We start from the raw sequence: 17,527 nt of genomic DNA on the forward strand, positions 1-17,527 counted from the left end.
GCCCTCCCGGAGGCCCCACCCTGCACCGCCCAGCAGACACCTGTATGGTAATGAGCCTGCTCAGGGCCATTGCCAATGGGAACCTGAGCCTGGGAGAAGCCTCATCTCCAGGAGGCCCAGCCAGGCCCCAGCCATGCTCCACCCAGCCAGCTGCTCACCTTTGACCCGCAGGTAGTGTCCCCCGAACCTGTAGGCCTCGAAGGTGAGGGACAGGGGTGTGTTGGACTGGTCCAGGTAGATGTCCACTTTGCCCAGTGCGATGCCCTTCCTTTCAAATATGGGCAGCAGCACCTCCCTGCCGCAGACGGGAGCTGCGTCTGTTAGGGGGCAGTCACACCCCCACCCTACCCAGGGCCCCAGCTCCACCCGCCTTCCCAGTGGATAAGGGAGCACCCACGGAGTCACACACAAGCACACGGACACACAGGTGCGTGCGCACACCCACACACACCACAGAGGCGTGTCCTGCACCTAAGGGCACACACTGTCCCAGGCCCATCCACACCCAGGGCCGGGGCCACGCACTCAGGGTAGGACTGCTCACACAGGTGCACAGGCCTGTCACACCACAGGGGTGGGTCTTCCCACAGGTGAGGGTCATGCTCACAGGCCACCACACAGACACACACAGTCATCTGTGCAGGAGCCTGACCCTGGCCCCAGCCCACTTCCCGCCAGGCCCTACCCCAGGGACTTCTTCTTCATGGCCGGCACAATCTCCATCTCGATGTCTACGTTCAGGTCAAATTTCAGGGTGAAGCACTCCTTGCTTGGGTCCTGAGAGGACATGGGTCTCAGCTTCTGTGCCCCCTTTTCCTGCCTTCCCCACCCCAGGGTCTAGAAGGGGACCCCCAGCAGGGGAGTGACTACAGGGAGTCCCCAGCCGCCTGTGTCCCAGGGAGGCCGCCGATGTCCCCGAGACCCGAGGGAGGCTCTCCTACAGCATCCCCCCGCCTGGCTAAGGTGGGCCGTGCTGGGCCACAGGGCAGGTGGCGAGGGAGGGACACACCGGGCCCACCCCTGTCCCGGAGTTCAGAGCGGACAGGCCCAGGCTCGGGGATGAGGCAGAGCCTGCCGGCCCTTCTGCCAGCGGGGGCCCCTTACATCGGTGTGTCTCCTCCTGGCTTTCTTCTTGGAGAGTTTCAGGCCTGTGCTCTTCCGGTCCCTGCAGGAAGCCAGGGAGGACAGTGGTTGGAAACACAATTGTGAGTGGGCCCTGGCTGCCTACCCACACCTCCAACACACACCCCAAGTGACCAAGTAACTCAGGTGCCCTCAGGCCGGCTAGGGCCCAGGAGCGGCTGTGCGCCCTCTGGCGGCCACCACAGGAATCACACCCAGGGGCACCTAGCCAGGTGAAGCCTGGGGGCTGGCCCAGGCTAGGTGGCCACCTCCAGGAATCAGGCAGCCGCAGAGACAGGGAGGGGTCTCCAGTCAGCCCCTCGGAAGCCGGAAGCCGCTGGTCCCTGGACCTTTGATCTCAGACCCAGCCTTGGGACCCCGCAGTGTCTTCTCGCCCACCTTCCCCTCACCTACCCTTTGCCATCCACTGAGCCGTCCTCCTCCTCCTCCAGGTCCACTGCAGGGCTGGTGCGTGGGGGGCATGACCGCGTGGACACGTTCCGGGCCAGGACAGAGCCTTTAGGGTAAAACGGAGTGGGTTGTGCCCTGGCGGGTGTGGCTCAGCGGATAGAGCGTGGGCCTGGGGACCGAAGGGTCCCGGGTTCGATTCCGGTGAAGGGCACATGCCTGAGTTGCAGACTCAGTCCCCAGTGGGGGAGGAGCATGCAGGAGGCAGCCTACCAATGATTCTCATCATTGATGTTTCAATCTCTCTCCCCCTCTTCCTTTCTCTCTGAAATCAGTAAAAAATATATTTAAAAAGCAAAACGGAAACAAAACGGTGTGCTTGTGCCTGCTCCCTCGCTGGCCCCCTCCCTGACCCTGTGGCCCGCCCCCCAACTAGCTAGGGCCCTTTGGCTCTGTGAGGAGAGGTGCTCGGTCACTGCTCCGCACTGTCACCCCCAGATTCAAAAAGACACAAGGGCCCCAAGGGGACACTGTAGGCGATGCCCCGCTCTCAATACAAATCCACCTGCGGCCTCGGTTTACCCTTCTGTGAAATCAGGGTGAGGGAGCCAGCCTCTGGGGTTACTGCAGGAAGGGTCATCGGTGTGTCTCCAAGGTCCATGGCTCTTTCTCTCAGGCCTCCCCAGCCCCACCCCGCGGCCAAACCCAAAGTGCCAGGGGGCCTGGCAGAGGGGCAGAGTCTTTTTGTGCCTCTGACCAGCTGAGAGGGAGACAAAGGCTGCACCCCAGCACGGCCAGTTGGCAGCGGGCCCGGGCCAGGTCCCTATTCAGCAGGAGGGGTTTCTTGTTTCCGGCTACAAGTCCCTCTGACCTGCCCCCCCACTCCCACCCCCGCCGCCGGAAGATCTGCCCAGAAGTGCCCTGGCCGAGGACAAGAAGAAGGGACCTTCTCCTCGCTGGCCCCCGTCCAGGCGCAGGGCAGCGTGGAGGTGCAGACGCAGCCTCTGGGAGAGACAGGTCTGCTCCCGAGATGGGGCACAACCCCCAGCCCTTTCTCTTGTTTAAAAAACTTGTAGGGCCAGGCCGGTGTGGCTCAGGGGTTGAGTGTTGACCTATAAACCAGGAGGTCACGGTTCGATTCCTGTTCAGGGCACATGTCTGGGTTGCGGGCTCGATCCCCAGTGTGGGGCCTGCAGGAGGCAGCCGATCAAGGATTCTCTCTCATCATGGATGTTTCTATCTCTCCCTTCCTCTCTCTGAAATCAATAAAAACATATTTTAAATATATTTTTATTGATTTTTTTTATTGATTTTTTACAGAGAGGAAGGGAGAGGGATAGAGAGTCAGAAACATCGATGGGAGAGAAACATCGATCAGCTGCCTCCTGCACGCCTCCTACTGGGGATGTGCCCGCAACCAAGGTACATGCCCTTGACTGGAATCGAACCCGGGACCTTTCAGTCCGCAGGCCGACGCTCTATCCACTGAGCCAAACCGGTTAGGGCTAAAAACATATTTTAATAAAAAACAAAAAACTTGTGGAACAAAAGGGACCGAAACATACTTGCATTTTATAATTTACAGTCAACTCTTGTCCTTCTGACGGCTCTGTCATGGTTCACCCGGGTACAAGACACGGTGCCCCCAGAAAGGGGATGTGGGGCAACCCTAGGAACTCCAGGGCCAGGCTGGGCACCCCGATCTGTACTCACCTTGGGGGGGCAGGTCGAAGCGGACGTGCCCGTCATAATGCATGGCGCTGTGGAACTTGCTGTCACAGGCTTGGCAGAGGTTGAGGGGTCCCCGGCGGTGCAGTTGCTGGCAGTCGGCGTGGTGGCATACCTGTGGGCGAGGAAGGGAGGTAGGCTGTGGCCAGACCTCTGCCGGGCCCAGGGGGGCCTCTGGCCCCTCAGGCGCTGCCCTTCATTTCCAGCCATCCTTTCCCCACGGCTGCCTGGTGCTCGGGAATTCACTCGACAAACGTTTCGCAAGCACTTACTCTGTGCCACTCTGAGGGATGCAGAGAAACCCCACGCCCTGCCCAGCAACGCAGCGCCCAGGGGCAGCCTTGGAGTAAGTAACCAGAAGGCGGGGGCAGCCAGGGCCTCTTCCTGGGGCGCAGGCAGGAAGGACACCCAGAAACGGAGTTCGGCAGCGCAGTGTCTGAACCAGAAGGCCCCCCGCCTCCCACTCGGAGCCTCTGCCCTCAGTTCTATGGCCTCGCTGGTCCTGAACCGCAGAGCCTGCCCGACTCCTAAGCCAGGAGGGAAGGGGTATGGAGGTACCAGGGACAGACGCTGGCGCTGGTGCCCATGAGGGATCCATGCCGTTGCTCAGTGACAGCCAGGCCGCATCTGCACTTCCCCAGCCTCTAAATGGGTGCTTCTCCGTACAGGAGCCCATCAGGGTTTGCACATGCATTTGGTTGTTGGGTTGTTCCTTTCAGAATCGATGCCCTGTCCTGGCCCGGGGGCTCAGTTGGCTCAGTCCTATACACGAGAAGGTTGCAGGTTCGATTCCCGGTCAGGTCAGGGCACATACCTAGGTTGCGGGTCGAACCCCAGCGGGACCCGTACAGGAGACAACCATCGATGTTTCTCTCTCACATGGAGGTTTCTTTCTCTCTGTCTCTCTCCCTTCCCTTCTCTCTAAAAACAAAAATAAACAAAGAAACATGTCCTCAGGTGAGGATTTTTTAAAAATTGTTTTTAGCCAAAACTGGTTTGGTTCAGTGGATAGAGCGTCGGCCTGCGGACTGGGGGGTCCCGGGTTCGATTCCGGTCAAGGGCATGTACCTTGGTTGCGGGCACATCCCCAGTGGGAGGTGTGCAGGAGGCAGCTGATGGATGTTTCTAACTCTCTATCCCTCTTCCTTCCTCTCTGTAAAAAATCAATAAAATATATTTTAAAAAAATGAAAATAAAAATTGTTTTTAGAGAAGAAGTACCCGATACTTTTTTTTAAAAATATATTTTATTGATATTTTACAGAGAGGAGGGGAGAGGGATAGAGAGCTAGAAACATCGATGAGAGAGAAACATCGATCAGCTGCCTCTTGCACACCTCCCACTGGGGATGTGCCCGCAACCAATGTACGTGCCCTTGACCGGAATCGAACCCGGGACCCTTCAGTCCGCAGGCCGACGCTCTATCCACTGAGCCAAACCGGTTTTGGCCCGATACTTTTTTTTGCCTGGGTGGGGGGCGGGGGGTGTCTTTTGTGACACAGGTGTTTGTTACTCTCACCCGAGGATACTTTCCATTGGTTTTATAGAGATTGGACGGGAGCGGGGAGAGACAGACAGAGAGAAACACTGATGTGAGACCACAGACTGCCTCTCACCCGAGCCCCAACCAGGGCTGGTGATCCAGCCTGCAAGTGAGGTACGTGCCCTTGACCGGATCGAACCTGGTACCCTTCAGTCCGCAGGCCGACGCTCTATCCATTGAGCCGAACTGGCCAGGGCCACACAGAGTTTTGAAGTGGCCAAGCAGGGAGTGCCTCAGGTGACTTTACAGAGGACAGCAAGTTCCCCAAATGACCTGGCACGTGGGTGCGCTGAGGCCACGCTGTCTTCCAGGCAAATCGCCGAGGGGCAACCTTTTGGTGCACAGGACGACACTCCAACCACTGAGCCACCCCGGCCAGGGCACATGGCTCCAGATCCCAGGTTTCCACCACACTCCCGCCACTGTCACCACCACCGCCACCGCCACCGCCACCGCCTGGTGCCTGAGAGGGAGCGTGGAGGGGGGCTGGCCTGGGTCAGCCGGGCCATGGAGACAAGAGGAAGTCGCTGCTTGGGTTCCTGCGTCCCTCACTCCGCCCCTGGACAGAGGCGTGGCTGGCAGGACACTTGCTCCCGGGGCACTGGCCCCAGGCAGGCGCTGTGACCATTCTGGCCCAGATCCCGAGGCAGCCTTCAGCCCCTCCCTCGGCTCTGAGGTCAGGCTGAGGGCTCCCTTCAAGCACAGCAGCTATTCTATCTACTTCACCGAAAGGAAGTGGGAGAACCACAGGCCTCAGCCTCCATCCGCCTGCCCATCTCAGGGCCCGCCTTCCCACCTCGGGGCCCACCTGCCCCCCTCGGGGTCCGCCTGCCCACCTCGGGGCCCGCCTGCCCACCTCGGGGCCCGCCTGCCCACCTCGGGGCCCGCCTGCCCAACTCGGGGCCCGCCTGCCCACCTCGGGGCCCGCCTGCCACCTCGGGGCCCGCCTGCCCACCTCGGGGCCCGCCTGCCCACCTCGGGGCCCGCCTGCCCACCTCAGGATCCACCTGCCCACCTCGGGGCCCGCCTGCCCACCTCGGGGCCCGCCTGTCCACCTCGGGGCCCACCTGCCCACCTCGGGATCCACCTGCCCACCTCGGGGCCCGCCTGCCCACCTCGGGACCCGCCTGCCATCTCGGGGCCCGCCTGCCACCTCGGGATCCGCCTGCCCACCTTGGGGCCCGCCTGCCACCTCGGGATCCGCCTGCCAACCTCGGGGCCCTCCTGCCACCTCGGGGCCCGCCTGCCCACCTTGGGGCCCGCCTGCCCACCTCGGGATCCACCTGCCGACCTTGGGGTCTGCAGGGCGCGCTAACAGAGGGTCTGGCTTTGCCCCAAAGAATCGGGGAAGGCACCTGCCCTCCTTTAGCCCTTCTCCCCAGGAGGCCCACAGCCAGCTCGGCAGCCCCCTCGCCTCTGAGTCCAGCCTGGCACAGGGCCCCCTGACCCTGTCCGGGCCTCTCCACATTGCCCTGACAGCTTCATTTGCTGGTGCCAGGCCTGCCTCCGCCCCCATCACCAAACCACAGGGTCTCCCACAGCTCGCTCCAGGGGTGGGGTCTCCCCAGAGCGAAGGTGGGGCAGCCCCTTCCCCTTCCCTCAGACCAGGTGCCCAGGGCCCCCTTCCTCTGCCCACCATTCCGCCCTCTGAGGGCATGGGGCAGGGGCAGCAGGGCCCAGGGACTCAGGTTCCCAGGACTCAGTCCAGAGGGGAGAGCCCGCGGGGGCCACAGACACTCCACCGGCGGCGGATGGACCAGAACTTCACCAACACCGAGGGGCCCTGGGGAAGCAGGTCAAGGCCGCGCCATGGGGAGGGGGCGCCAGAAGTGCCCTCCCTCCCTCCTCACCCGAGGGCGGGGCCCGGCAGGGGTAAGGGGTGTGGCAGGGCCTGGGCAGAGGAAGGGACGGGGAGGGGTGCGGGGGGCAGGGCCTGGGCCCCAGCGGTGCGCCCGGAGGCAGCCCAGACACAAAAGACCAGGCTGGGCGATCCACCTCCGCCTCCAGGCCCCCGCGATGGCGGGAGGGGGCGCACTTCTCAGGGTCCCAGCCCCCCACTTCCCCAGGTGAGCGCCTGGATAGGGGGCCCGGCTGCTGCGTGCGCCGTCATGCCCTGGAGACGTTCCCCAGGCCGCCCCCCTCCCCGCGCCCCTACCTGGCCTTCCCTGTCGCGGGCGAGACCCCCGGCCCAGCAGGGCGCCGAGTCGCGGGAGGGCACCCCGGGGCCGGGCCTGGAGGCCGTGCGGCGCCCGGAGACGCCGGGCCCGGTCCCCATGGCGGCCGGAGGAAGCGGCGGTGTGCGCCGCGGGCCGGACAAAGCGCGGAGCCCCGCTTCCTGCCATTGTGCGGCCGCGCCCGCCGGCCGAGCGCTGGGACCCGGGGGACAGCGGGGGGACGGAGGGGGGTAGGATGGGGGCGCCGGGAACCCCGCCCGCCTGCCGTGTCCGGCCCCGCCTCCGCGCTGACCCCCAGCCTCCACCCCGGAGCCAGGTCCTCGGCTCAGTGTCCCCCTAGGACCTGCTTCTCCCGGGGGAGCTCCCCGAATGCTGGTGGCAGAAGAGGGGGGGCCGAGACAGGGGCACATTCCCCTCCGGGGCTCAGACCCCGCGCCCCGTCCAGCGCCGGGGCACCCCTCTCCGCTCTGACCTCCAGCTTCCCAGCCACATCCGGAGCCGGAGGCGGGCCGCTCCCTCTGCCCGGGCCACGCAGCGGCGGCCGGGGACCGCAGGTGCCGCCGGGGAGGGAGGAAGGCGGGGAGCAGTCCTCTGGGAGCCCCCGAGGGAGACGGGTCAGGAAAGCCCCAAGCACACCTCGACTTTCCCCAGGTCCCCGCGGCTGCAGCGGGGTGCACCCACGTGCCCCGCCGCCAGGGGGCGCACACGGAGCCCGAGAAGCGGCCACCAGGATGGGGTGTGGTGCTGGGGTCCCTATGGCAGGGTGTGTCAAAGCGCGTTTACACTGATCCCCAGGAGGTGGGGGCGGGCACTGTGGCCTCCATCCAGAGTGTGGGGACACAGTGGCCTGAGTCCACAGGCAGGACCGGGATGGCGGCTTCTGGCTCTGGGGTCCTGGAATGGCGCTCCTCGGTCCCCATGGGGCGAGGGGAACATGCCACCACCAGCCCACCACCCCTCAGACAGCTCCTCCTCAATCTGTTCCCCCCGGAACCGGGGTGAGGGGGGCCTGCCTCTGAGCATGGCCCCGAGGGAGGCCCCAGGGGCTGCCTCCACGCCCAGAGCCTCAGTCCCTCCCTGTAACAACACAGGCAGCCCCTCTGAACACTGAAGCCTGATCATGGCCCCCCCCCACACACACACCCTTAAAATCCTCCAGTGGCTTAGAACAGATCCCCCACACGGCCTGACTCCCACCTTGCCTCCGGGCGAGTCCCGCACGGTGGTCCGCCATGCCGGCCTCCTCCCTCCCTCCGGCTCACCCAGCTCAGCGCTGGCTCCACAGCCTGTACCCCTGACTTTCCAACGGCTGGCACTGCGCCCCAACCTAAAGGCCACCTCCCCGGCGAGGCCTCCGCCCTCCTCGCCAAAGAGAGCCCCTCGCTGCCATTCCCAAGCCCCCACAGCACTGACGGCCACCTGAAGTTACTTTTCTGCTTTGGCCACGTTTCCTGCCGGAGTGCCCTGTACAGAGGCCAGAGGCTCTAGGCCAGGGGTGGGCAAACTACGGCCCGCGGGCCGGATCCGGCTGTTCTATCCGGTTCTCTTGCTCTCCCCTCCGCTCCTTTACTTTGAATTTATATTAGTTCCCACAAACACTCCATCCACGCTTTTGTTCCGGCCCTCCGGTCCAGGTTAAGAACCCATGGTGGCCCTCGAGTCAAAAAGTTTGCCCACCCCTGCCTAGACTCACACTGCATCCTCAACTCTCCCCCGGTCCTGGCACACAGTAGGTGCTCGGTGCAGACTGGATGACTGGGTGAATGAAGGCAGAGCTGGGTCTGCATGCCCGAGAAGGCCATTGCCCCGGGAAGTCAACAAAGGCCTGACCACAGCTGCTCTCTTTCCTCCTGGCATCCGTGACCGTGGGCCTGGACAGGTCAGTTTCCACCTCAAATCCTGGTGGTGTTGCCAGGCCCGCGGCCCCTGCTACCACCCCACAGGCCAGCAGCGGAGCCCTCCCAAGTGCGAGGCCTGTGCCAGGAGTTTGGGGCAGCAAACCCTGTTCACTCTCCTCCAAGACCCTAAGGCGGAGATGCTGTCACTATCCCCATTTAACAGACAAAGACACTGAGGCTTGGGAAAGTGGAGTAACTTTCCCTAACGTCACCAGCTAGTAAGTGGGACAACGGATGCCTGTGCTTGGACCACGGTCTGTCTCCGGCACAGGGCAGCATGAGGTGCTTCAAGACTGGCTAAGTGGGGGTTGGGGCAGCAGTGCCTGAGGTCCACCCCCTTGGGGACAGGGCAGATTCCAAAGCCAGCTCAGGGGAACCCCCTGGCCTGGGGTAACCAGGTCGGACCAAACGGAGACCACCAGGGCAGGCCACTGGAAGTCACCCGAGTGGCCAGGCCCCGGCCACCCCGGGTCATGCTCCAGCCAGAGAAGGAGCTGCCCCAGGCCTCGGGTGCCGGGTTAAGGAGCCTGCGGAGGTGGGAGGAAAGGCGGCCGGCCCTGCACCAGGAGAGGGGGTGGCCCTCGCGGATTCCTGGTTCCACCTCTCCCTACAGAAATAGTCCAGCCCTAGTGCAGGCCCAAGAGGTCCCAGCCTCTGACTCGCTGGGGAGGGGCCCTCCCAGCCCAGCCCCAGCTTCAGGCTCATGAGTCAGGACCGGCTTGTTGAAACTGATACCCAGAAACCAGATGCTGGGGCTGATGAATAATGAAGTCTCCAAGGCAGGAGCCCCCTTTCCACTCCCCCCTAGCACCACCTCCCCAGCCCCAGAAAAAGAGGGGCCTGTGGGCATCCCCACCCCCACGATGGCTGGGGGCCCCTCCGGTCTGCCGTGGGAGAGGGAGATCTCTATCCGGGGCAAGGTCTGTGCTCTGCCCACAGCAGATGAGCCTGGGATCAGGGAGTTGGGGCTCCCTGGCTGGAGGGACACCCCTGCCCAAGGGCTTCCCACTGGGGCTAAGCTCCCCTGGGAACCTACCAGCCCCAAGGCCCCATCTGGCACTTTGGCGATCCAGGGGTGGAGGCTGCGTGCGTGGGCAGGTCCGCCAGGGCTGGGCCTGTTCTGCCAGGCTGCCCTCCTCACTCCCAACGGCCTAGCCAGCTCCTCCCTTCCCCTAGGCCTGCACCTCACCCCTTGTCCTCTGGGCCCTGGGCCCTGGGCAGTGCTGGGCAGAGGGCAGGGGGGTAGAGAACCCGTCCTCTGGAGATCTCCCTCTCCCACTGGCCAGGCCTCTGGAACCAGCGAGGCCCTTCCTCCCCAGAGAGCAGTCTGGCTGGGGTCCAGCGCCAGGGAGAGAGGCAGAGGCTGTGGTCCTGAACTCCTGCCCTGTCCCTGCTCAGATGTGCCTGAGCCTGGAGCCCGGATTTGAGCATGGCAGCCAGCGCCTTCCCCTGGCACCTTCTCCGGCCCCAGACAGAAGGCTCCTGGGGAACGCAGGGGGAGAGGACATGTGCGGGGCTGTGAAAATCTGTGCTGGGGAGCGGGGGGCGGGGGGGCTAACACTGCCCTTGCCCATCTGTGCCAAGCAGGCGCTGGTCAGTTCTTAGGAATTTTCCGTCTAGGATGGCTGCTGGGCCCTAATGTGGGGCTGGACCCTGGCTGAGGGACAGAGGAACTGTAAAATCTGCCCAAACCTGGGGAAGTGACTGGGGAATCTGGGGGCCCAGCGACCCCTGTCTGCCATTTCCCAGCCTTGGTTAAGGCGGCAGGGCCTGGCCAGGCTTCTCTGCTCCCCTCCCCTCCTCTTCCCGCAGCCACCCCACTGACTGAGGTGCCTCTGGCGCCCCCTGCTGGCCTCCAGTTGACTTTCTGCCTGGGACCACTCTGATCCCCAGGCAGGGCAGAGTCCACAGGCCTCCAGCCCCCCCACAAGGCCCCCCCAGCAACACACTTCATCCGTGGGCTGGGACGCCACAGGGTCCTCCAGGCCCGACCTCGGGGCCGTATCTCAGAGCAGATTGCCCCCTAGAGCCACTGGGGGGGCGGGGGCAGGCCCTTGGGCCCATTCCACCCCCAGAGGTAGAGCCAGTGGCGCCCACTGATACCCACCTGCGGGCCTGGGACTGCAGGGGACTTTCCACTCCGGGTCTGTTCATTGATTTGGGGGGAGACTTGGCACCCGAACTTACCCCATCCGGACCCCAGCTTCCCTGTGAGACTCACCTAGGGACATGGGTCTCCTCCCCTATGTCTGGAACTCAGGCCAAGAATGTCAAATTCCCTTGGGCACACAGGGTGAGGGGTACCGGAGCCGTGGGGCACGGCGGGATCAGAGGATCTGTGCCGGCTTGGGGCGCCACACATAAGGGAATTACGGTAGACGGCCCGGGCGCTACCACCTGGGCGGGTCGGGATGTACCATCATGCACCCGGCTGGGATGGGGGAGGCCAGACCCAGGTGGCAGACCTGACTCGGCCCAGGGGATGGCAGGAAGCCCAGCTGGCGCTCAGGGAGTAATCTGGGGTCCGGCCTGCAGGGAGCGGAAGGGGGGGGCGGTTGTCACTGTCCCCAAGGGGGCTGGCCCTTTACAGATCTCCGGAAAGCTCCAAGTCCCTAGCCTTTAACCTGGGCTTCAAGACAGGAGCTCGCCCATCCTGGGAGGCCCTGCAGCAGGAAGCTGTCTTGGCCAGCGAGAGGGGCCCCGGGGTCCAGGCAGAGCCCGCTCTGGGAATCGCCCCAAGCCAGGCTCGCTTCCTCTCCACTATAAATGGCTGGATTCGGAACTGCGCCTCTACGGCGCCTGCGAAACCCGTCTGGCCGTCTCTGTGTCCCCCCTCTTTTTTCCTGGCTCACGCATGGCTGCAAAAGGGGCCATTCCGCCCTTTGGCGGTTCCCTCTCTGCTAGGAACTTGGGGTGCAGGCGGGGCATGGGGAGACAGGGCACCGCTGGAGAGGCAACAGCCTTGCCCAAGCACACTTTCCTCCTTCTCCTGAGGTGGGTGCAGTGACCTCGGCCCCAGGGCAGATCCTGGGCCCCCCTGCATTTTCCCAACCACAGACCACACCCCTCAGCCCTCACCAAGCCCCTTGGAGCCCTCTCATGGCTGGGGCTGCCTTCCTGGGGGCTGGGTCCACACCAGGGCAGCTGACCTTAGCCTGGTCACATGGATTGGGTCCTCTGTCTCTCTCTTGGGCCAAGTACCCCAGGCCTTCACCTGTGTGTCTCCCCGCGCCCCCCCCCAATTACTTAGCCCCGTGGTTGGCAAGCTGCGGCTCGCGAGCCACATGCGGCTCTTTGGCCCCTTGAGTGTGGCTCTTCCACAAAATACCACGGCCTGGGCGAGTCTATTTTGAAGAAGTGGCATTAGAAGACGTTTAAGTTTAAAACATTTGGCTCTCAAAAGAAATTTCAATCGTTGTACTGTTGATATTGGGCTCTGTGGACTCATGAGTTTGCCGACCACTGCCTTAGCCAAAGCCCAGGAGTTCCAAGGGCATTGCTTCTCTGGTCCTACCCCTTTGTCTGGGTTCAGACTGGACTGCCACCGTCTACAGCTGACCAGCATCTAAAAAGACCAGTTACCTCCGGGGAACCCCAGAATCTGGCCACAGTCAAGGGCTCCCTGACCTCCACCTCTTATCCCCAAGAGTGCTTCACGGGAAAAGAGGTGACCACCTCTCCCATTATTCACTACATCCTGCTCATTCTTCCTCCACAGGGACCTCAGACCCACCCCTTCCTCCGCCCTGTGTCCACGGGTCTTCATCTGGCCGCCCCTCCCCTTGGCGCGCGCACACACACCCTCATCCCTGCCACCGCACAGCCCATTGTTCAGCAAATCTAGCTTCCACCCTCTCCGCTTGAATACTTCTGGGCAGGGGGTGCTCACTACCTACCCATCGGGGAACAGCTTCAGTTGCTGCAAACTCTGGCCTCTGCTGAACCCAAACTCACCTCCCTGCCAGGGCCCTTGGGAGCCACGCGGAACAACAAACCTCCCTTTCCTCCTGACAGCGCCTCAGAAACGGGAGGCGGAGGACAGACTCGGCTTGACCTGCCCCTGGTTAGTCATTTCACCCCCTGCGTCCCCGTGTCCTGTCTGGTGGAGGTGGGGTGGGGCCTACTGCAAGGAAGGGGTGTGAGGACCAGCTGGGGTCCCCTGGTGAAGCCGGACACAGGGCCCCCAGCTGAGTAAGAGGAACCAATTCTCTTTGAGGATGACGCCCTGGGGCCACTCCAGGCACTCCCAAGCTTCTGCCCCCTCAAACGTGTTAGCCCAGTGTCAGCCCTCTTCCATGTCTCCGTCAACAGACGTTGACCAAAGAGCCCAGCTCACGGGGGCCAGACACTGTCCGGCTGGTGGGGCCCTTGCCGGAGAATGGGGACCCCCATCACATCAACACGGGCCCTCCATGAGGGAGGGAGGAAGAGAACACTTCCCCGGCTCCCCAGACTCTGAGCTCCACCTGCCCTTGGAACAGGACAGACGTACCACAAACCTGTGTCCACGGGGCGGGATTGGCCAGGGTCTGGGACGGGACCCCGGGTGTCTCAGGTCTTAGGGAGGAGAAGGAAAGTGCGCCTGAGGCCTGGGGGTCCCTCGCCCTCGGTGCGGGGTGAGCACGTGGTCACGGCTGGCATTCTCTCGAACACCTACAGCGCGTTTTAGTCCTCAGCACAACTCATCCGGAAACCGAGGCTGAGAGAGATGGAGCGACTTGCCCGGGGTCATGCAGCTGGGAAGGAGTGGGCTGTGACTCCGGAGGTCACAGATGTGGGCTACTCTACACATCCTTTAAAAAAATCCTCACCTGAGGACATGCCGGCCAGGGGTCAAACCATAAGCTGGGTATGTGCCCTGATTCTGAGTCTCGTGCATAGGTTGATGCTCAACCAACGGAGCCTCTGGCCGGACTACACAGCTTCATCCGAGGTCCCCCAGGCAGCCGCTCCATCACGGTGCTCCCATCCAGCTCTGCCTCCCTCTCCCCATCCCCCGGGCCCTGCTCACTCCACAGCCCCAACATACCGCCCGCTCACTCAGCTTTCCTCCACCTCATAGCTCCGCATTCCTCAGGATGCCAGCCCTCAGCGTGAACTCCAGGGGGAGGAGGTAGGGGTGGGGCAGCTGATTCATCTCAGAAGCCTCAGCACCCAGGAGAGATTCAAACAAAACCTCCAGGGTGGGCCCAGAAGCGGAAGCGTCCAGCCCTTGTTGAAAGATGGCCCTGCCCCAGGGCAGCCTGGGGGCCAGTTGGGCAAAGCGGAGTCCTCACTTCCGTCCTCCCCCCAGGGGGCCAGGATGTCAGCTCCAGGAGGGCAGGACCTTTGTTTCCTGGACACCTCCAGGGTCTAGAACCAGCTGATGCTCAAAGCTGATTTGGTGGATGAATGAATGATGTCATCTCCTTCAAGGAGCTCATATATCCTGCCAGCCGTTCCTAGAACAGCCAGAGGGGAGGTTCTTGATCTCACTCCGGGCCAAGCTAGCCGTGTGGTGTGGGCAAGTCCTGTCACCTCCCGGACCTCAGTTTCCTCACGTGTCATGAGGGAATAACAATGCTTTCCTCCTGAAGTTCTCATAAGGGTTCCGTGAGGGCCTGACAGCCCACCAGCGCCTAAACGTGTTCAGTCAGCGGTGGTTATTATTATCAACAACAACAGGATATTCTTTGCTCCTCCTCTCACCCTCTCCTCCAGCCACCCCATCTGCTTCCCAAGAACTGCCTCTGTACTCCTGCCTGGGGCAGTTCCCCCTTCCTGCTTGCCTACGGATGTTTTGACTTTCACCAGAGGCCACCTCCTCCAGGAGGTCCTCCCTGACTAGCCCTCCTCCCTCTGATCACTCAGGTCCCTGAGGCGAGTCTGTGTGCCATTTGCCCCAAAGTGGGTCCCACCAATGACAGTGCTTCAGCTCTTCCCCCTGCAGGCTGGGCAACCCTCGGGCTGCTGAAGCCACGGTCAGCACTCACTGCCGAGTTCCAGGCAGGCCCCGGCTGGGCTTCAGTTAGGACCTGTGGCTGCAGAGGTCCCCCACTTGCTCTGAAACCGGCCCTCATCCACAGGCCTCACCTCTGCGCAGTCCAGGCCCTCCCACCCCTGCCCCTGCCCTTGCTCCAGGATCTGCCCCAGGGGCAGCTGCCCACAGGAGGGGCCAGGACAGTGTGGCCTGGCCCCTCTTGTCACGCCTCGGGGTCAGGCAGAAGCCCCAAGGCTGTGCAGGCCCCTGGCAGGTTGGACAGCGAGTGGGGTAATGAGGCCAATGTGTTGCCAGGAGCCCCCATCTGGGAGAGAGGCGACCTGCCAAAACCAAAGCGCCAATGCCAGGCACCATCCGTGCCAACAGATTGTCTGAATCACAGACACCCCCTTGCCTGGTGACTACGGCAACCGGCAGCCTCCCCCTCCGCTCCCACCCGAGAACAGTCCTCCGCGTTCCTTCTGACTGTTCCTTCTGGCCGTGGTCCTCCTGTGCAGCCTGTACGCTGTGTATCTGCGCGGGGGGGGAGGGGGGGGGAGGGGGAAGGCAAGGGACCTGGGGGAGTGGCATTTTTAATTTCCTGCAGCTGGCAGAGCCGAGCTACTCCGGGCTCTGGCATTGCACAGATCTGGGCTCTGGGTTCAAATCCCAGCTCCACCACATCCCAGCAACATGTCCCTGGGTGAGCCACTACCTCCCCGAGCCTCCGTTTCCCCATGTGCAAATGGGAACAATGACAGGACAGATCTCAGCCAGAAGGAAGTGACCCTGAGTCCTCTGAGCCCGAGCCCCACGCAGGAAGCAGTGGCAGTTACCACCTGTGGCTCAGATGCGTGCTGGGAGGGGCGCGACATGGGCTCACACCCTGGCTCGGTCTCTCTTGAGCCGCAGGGCCTCAGCCAAGTCACAGGCCCTCTCGGAACCTTAGTATCTTCATGGGGAAACGGGGCCACGATGTCTTCCCAGCCGGCTCCCCCCCAGCGGCACATACGGCGCAGAGAGCGCGTGGCACAACGCCCGGCCTGTCAGGGGCAGGAGTGCGGCGTCCTGTTGACCATGATTCCCCCTGCTCCGGAGGCCTGGCACTCCGGGACCAACCTGTCCCCCCCTTTGTCCGTCCCGGGGCCACAGCCGCTGTCCCAACGTGTCCCTGACCCGTGCCCAGGCCTGATATTGCAGGGAGGGTGCCAACTGGCACTGGAACAGAACCTGGGGGGGGGCTCCCCCCTACAGAGTCTCAGCTTCCTCATCTGTGACATGGGGCCACGGCGCCTGTCACCCCAGGGCTGCTGCACGAACTGCAGTACAGAAAAGGGCTTTGGGGCACCCCTCCGCCTCCGAAACCAGCCCCCAGGTCCCTACCCACTGCTGAGCCCAGGCGCACTGTGGCCACCCAGCTGCGCCCTTGCAGGGGCCTGGACAGAGAGGCCGGTGAGCGCCCTGCCCCGCCGCAGCCCCCCCTGGCCTCCAGCTCCCTACCTTGGCCGCCCGCCCCTTGTCCATGCAGTCGGGGTTCTGACAGCGCAGGCCCTCCTCAGCCAGGCTCCCGGCATCTGCAGGGGAGAGAGCAGGAGGTTATCAGCGGGGTGGGGCCCAGGGAAGGGTGCACCCCAGGCCCGGCACCCAGGGCCCCAGGAGCCTCCCCAGCGGAGGATGGGTGGGGCTGTCTCCTCAAACCTCCCTTCAGAGGAGGTCAGTGTCCCTTTTCTTTTAAATGCCAGCTTATCTGCTCGGGAATCTGTGCAGAGTCCTTTCTCCTGCCGTTCCCCAGGGAAACTGTCCAGATTCCACCGGGAGAAAGCCGCGCCGCCCTCTGTCCCACAGGTCTGGGGTGGGGGGAGGGGCGCTGCTCCCAGACCTGGTGGGGCCCCTGACTTCCTGGGGGGTCCTGCAGGACTGCTGGGGGGGGAGGGGGACCCCAGGGGTCCAACAGCCATTCCTACCCCTGCCCTCCACGTCACTATGCATGGACGCCCCTCAAAGGCCCAGAGGGTCCCCCTTACCCACTGTCCATCTCTGACCCAGAACTTGGCCCCCTCCAAGCTGCCTTTCCTAAAAGAGCTGGGGTGCAAGAGCGGAGGGGGCAGGGGGCTGCCACCCTAGACAGCGGGCAGGGCTGGGGGAGAGGTGCTGTGACGCGAACCCCAACAGGGGGGCAGGGTTTGGACCCCGCCGCCCCGATTTCGAGGCCGGCGTCCACCTCCCGCCTCGAGCAGGCCTTCCCCAGAGGAGGGGGCGACCGAGCGCCCCACCGCGGAGGGGAGGGCACGGGCCAGGTCCCCCTCGCTCCCCGCCCCCCACCGCGGCGCCCCTGCCCCCCCCCTGCCCCGAGCTGGCGCGAAGGCGCGGGCCTGCACGGCGGGCGCGGCCAGGGGCCCCGCACTCACCCATGGAGCAGGCGCGGGCGCGGGGACGCGGGCAGGCGGGGGGCGTAGCGCGGGCCGGCCCGGGGGGCGGGGGAGCGACGGCGGCGGCGGGGCGGGGCGGGCGCGGGGAGAGGCCGGAGCGCCGCGGCCGCGGGACCCTCGGCGGCGGGAGGCGGGGCGGGGCAGGTGGGCGGCGGGAGGAGCTGGACGCGTGGCTCCGCCTTCGGGGGGCGGGGCTCGGAGCCCCGGGCTGGCCCCGCCCTTCCCGACTCCCCCGCCCCGCGCCCCTCCCCCGCGGGGTTAGCGTC

The 17,527-nt window shown here is 64.0% G+C and overlaps 1 protein-coding gene across 10 annotated transcripts in view; it reads right to left on the minus strand.

Annotated features, from left to right (window-relative positions):
- PLEKHG5 (pleckstrin homology and RhoGEF domain containing G5) overlaps positions 1–17,527 on the minus strand; it is a gene marked incomplete at its 3' end in the record, with an annotated part of 46,614 nt that overhangs the window by 7,592 nt on the left and 21,495 nt on the right. For 3 of the 10 annotated variants that reach the window (XM_080656755.1, XM_080656749.1, XM_080656751.1), the window contains exons 2-7: positions 16,333–16,406; positions 3,244–3,373; positions 1,537–1,639; positions 1,105–1,165; positions 686–777; positions 159–295 (exon numbers count right to left, since the gene is read on the minus strand). In XM_080656755.1, coding sequence (XP_080512881.1) covers positions 159–295; positions 686–777; positions 1,105–1,165; positions 1,537–1,639; positions 3,244–3,373; positions 16,333–16,406 — 597 coding nt within the window. Of the gene's footprint in view, positions 1–158; positions 296–685; positions 778–1,104; positions 1,166–1,536; positions 1,640–3,243; positions 3,374–3,816; positions 3,919–6,956; positions 7,276–7,447; positions 7,536–11,094; positions 11,213–16,332; positions 16,407–16,856; positions 17,019–17,240; positions 17,347–17,527 lie in introns of those variants that run through there. The other 7 variants (XM_080656754.1, XM_080656756.1, XM_080656757.1 and 4 more) reach the window with 7 other exon arrangements.

The sequence above is a fragment of the Plecotus auritus genome (genome assembly GCF_963455305.1).
Source record: "Plecotus auritus genome assembly, chromosome: 2".
In the NCBI taxonomy this organism is placed as follows: domain Eukaryota; kingdom Metazoa; phylum Chordata; class Mammalia; order Chiroptera; family Vespertilionidae; genus Plecotus; species Plecotus auritus.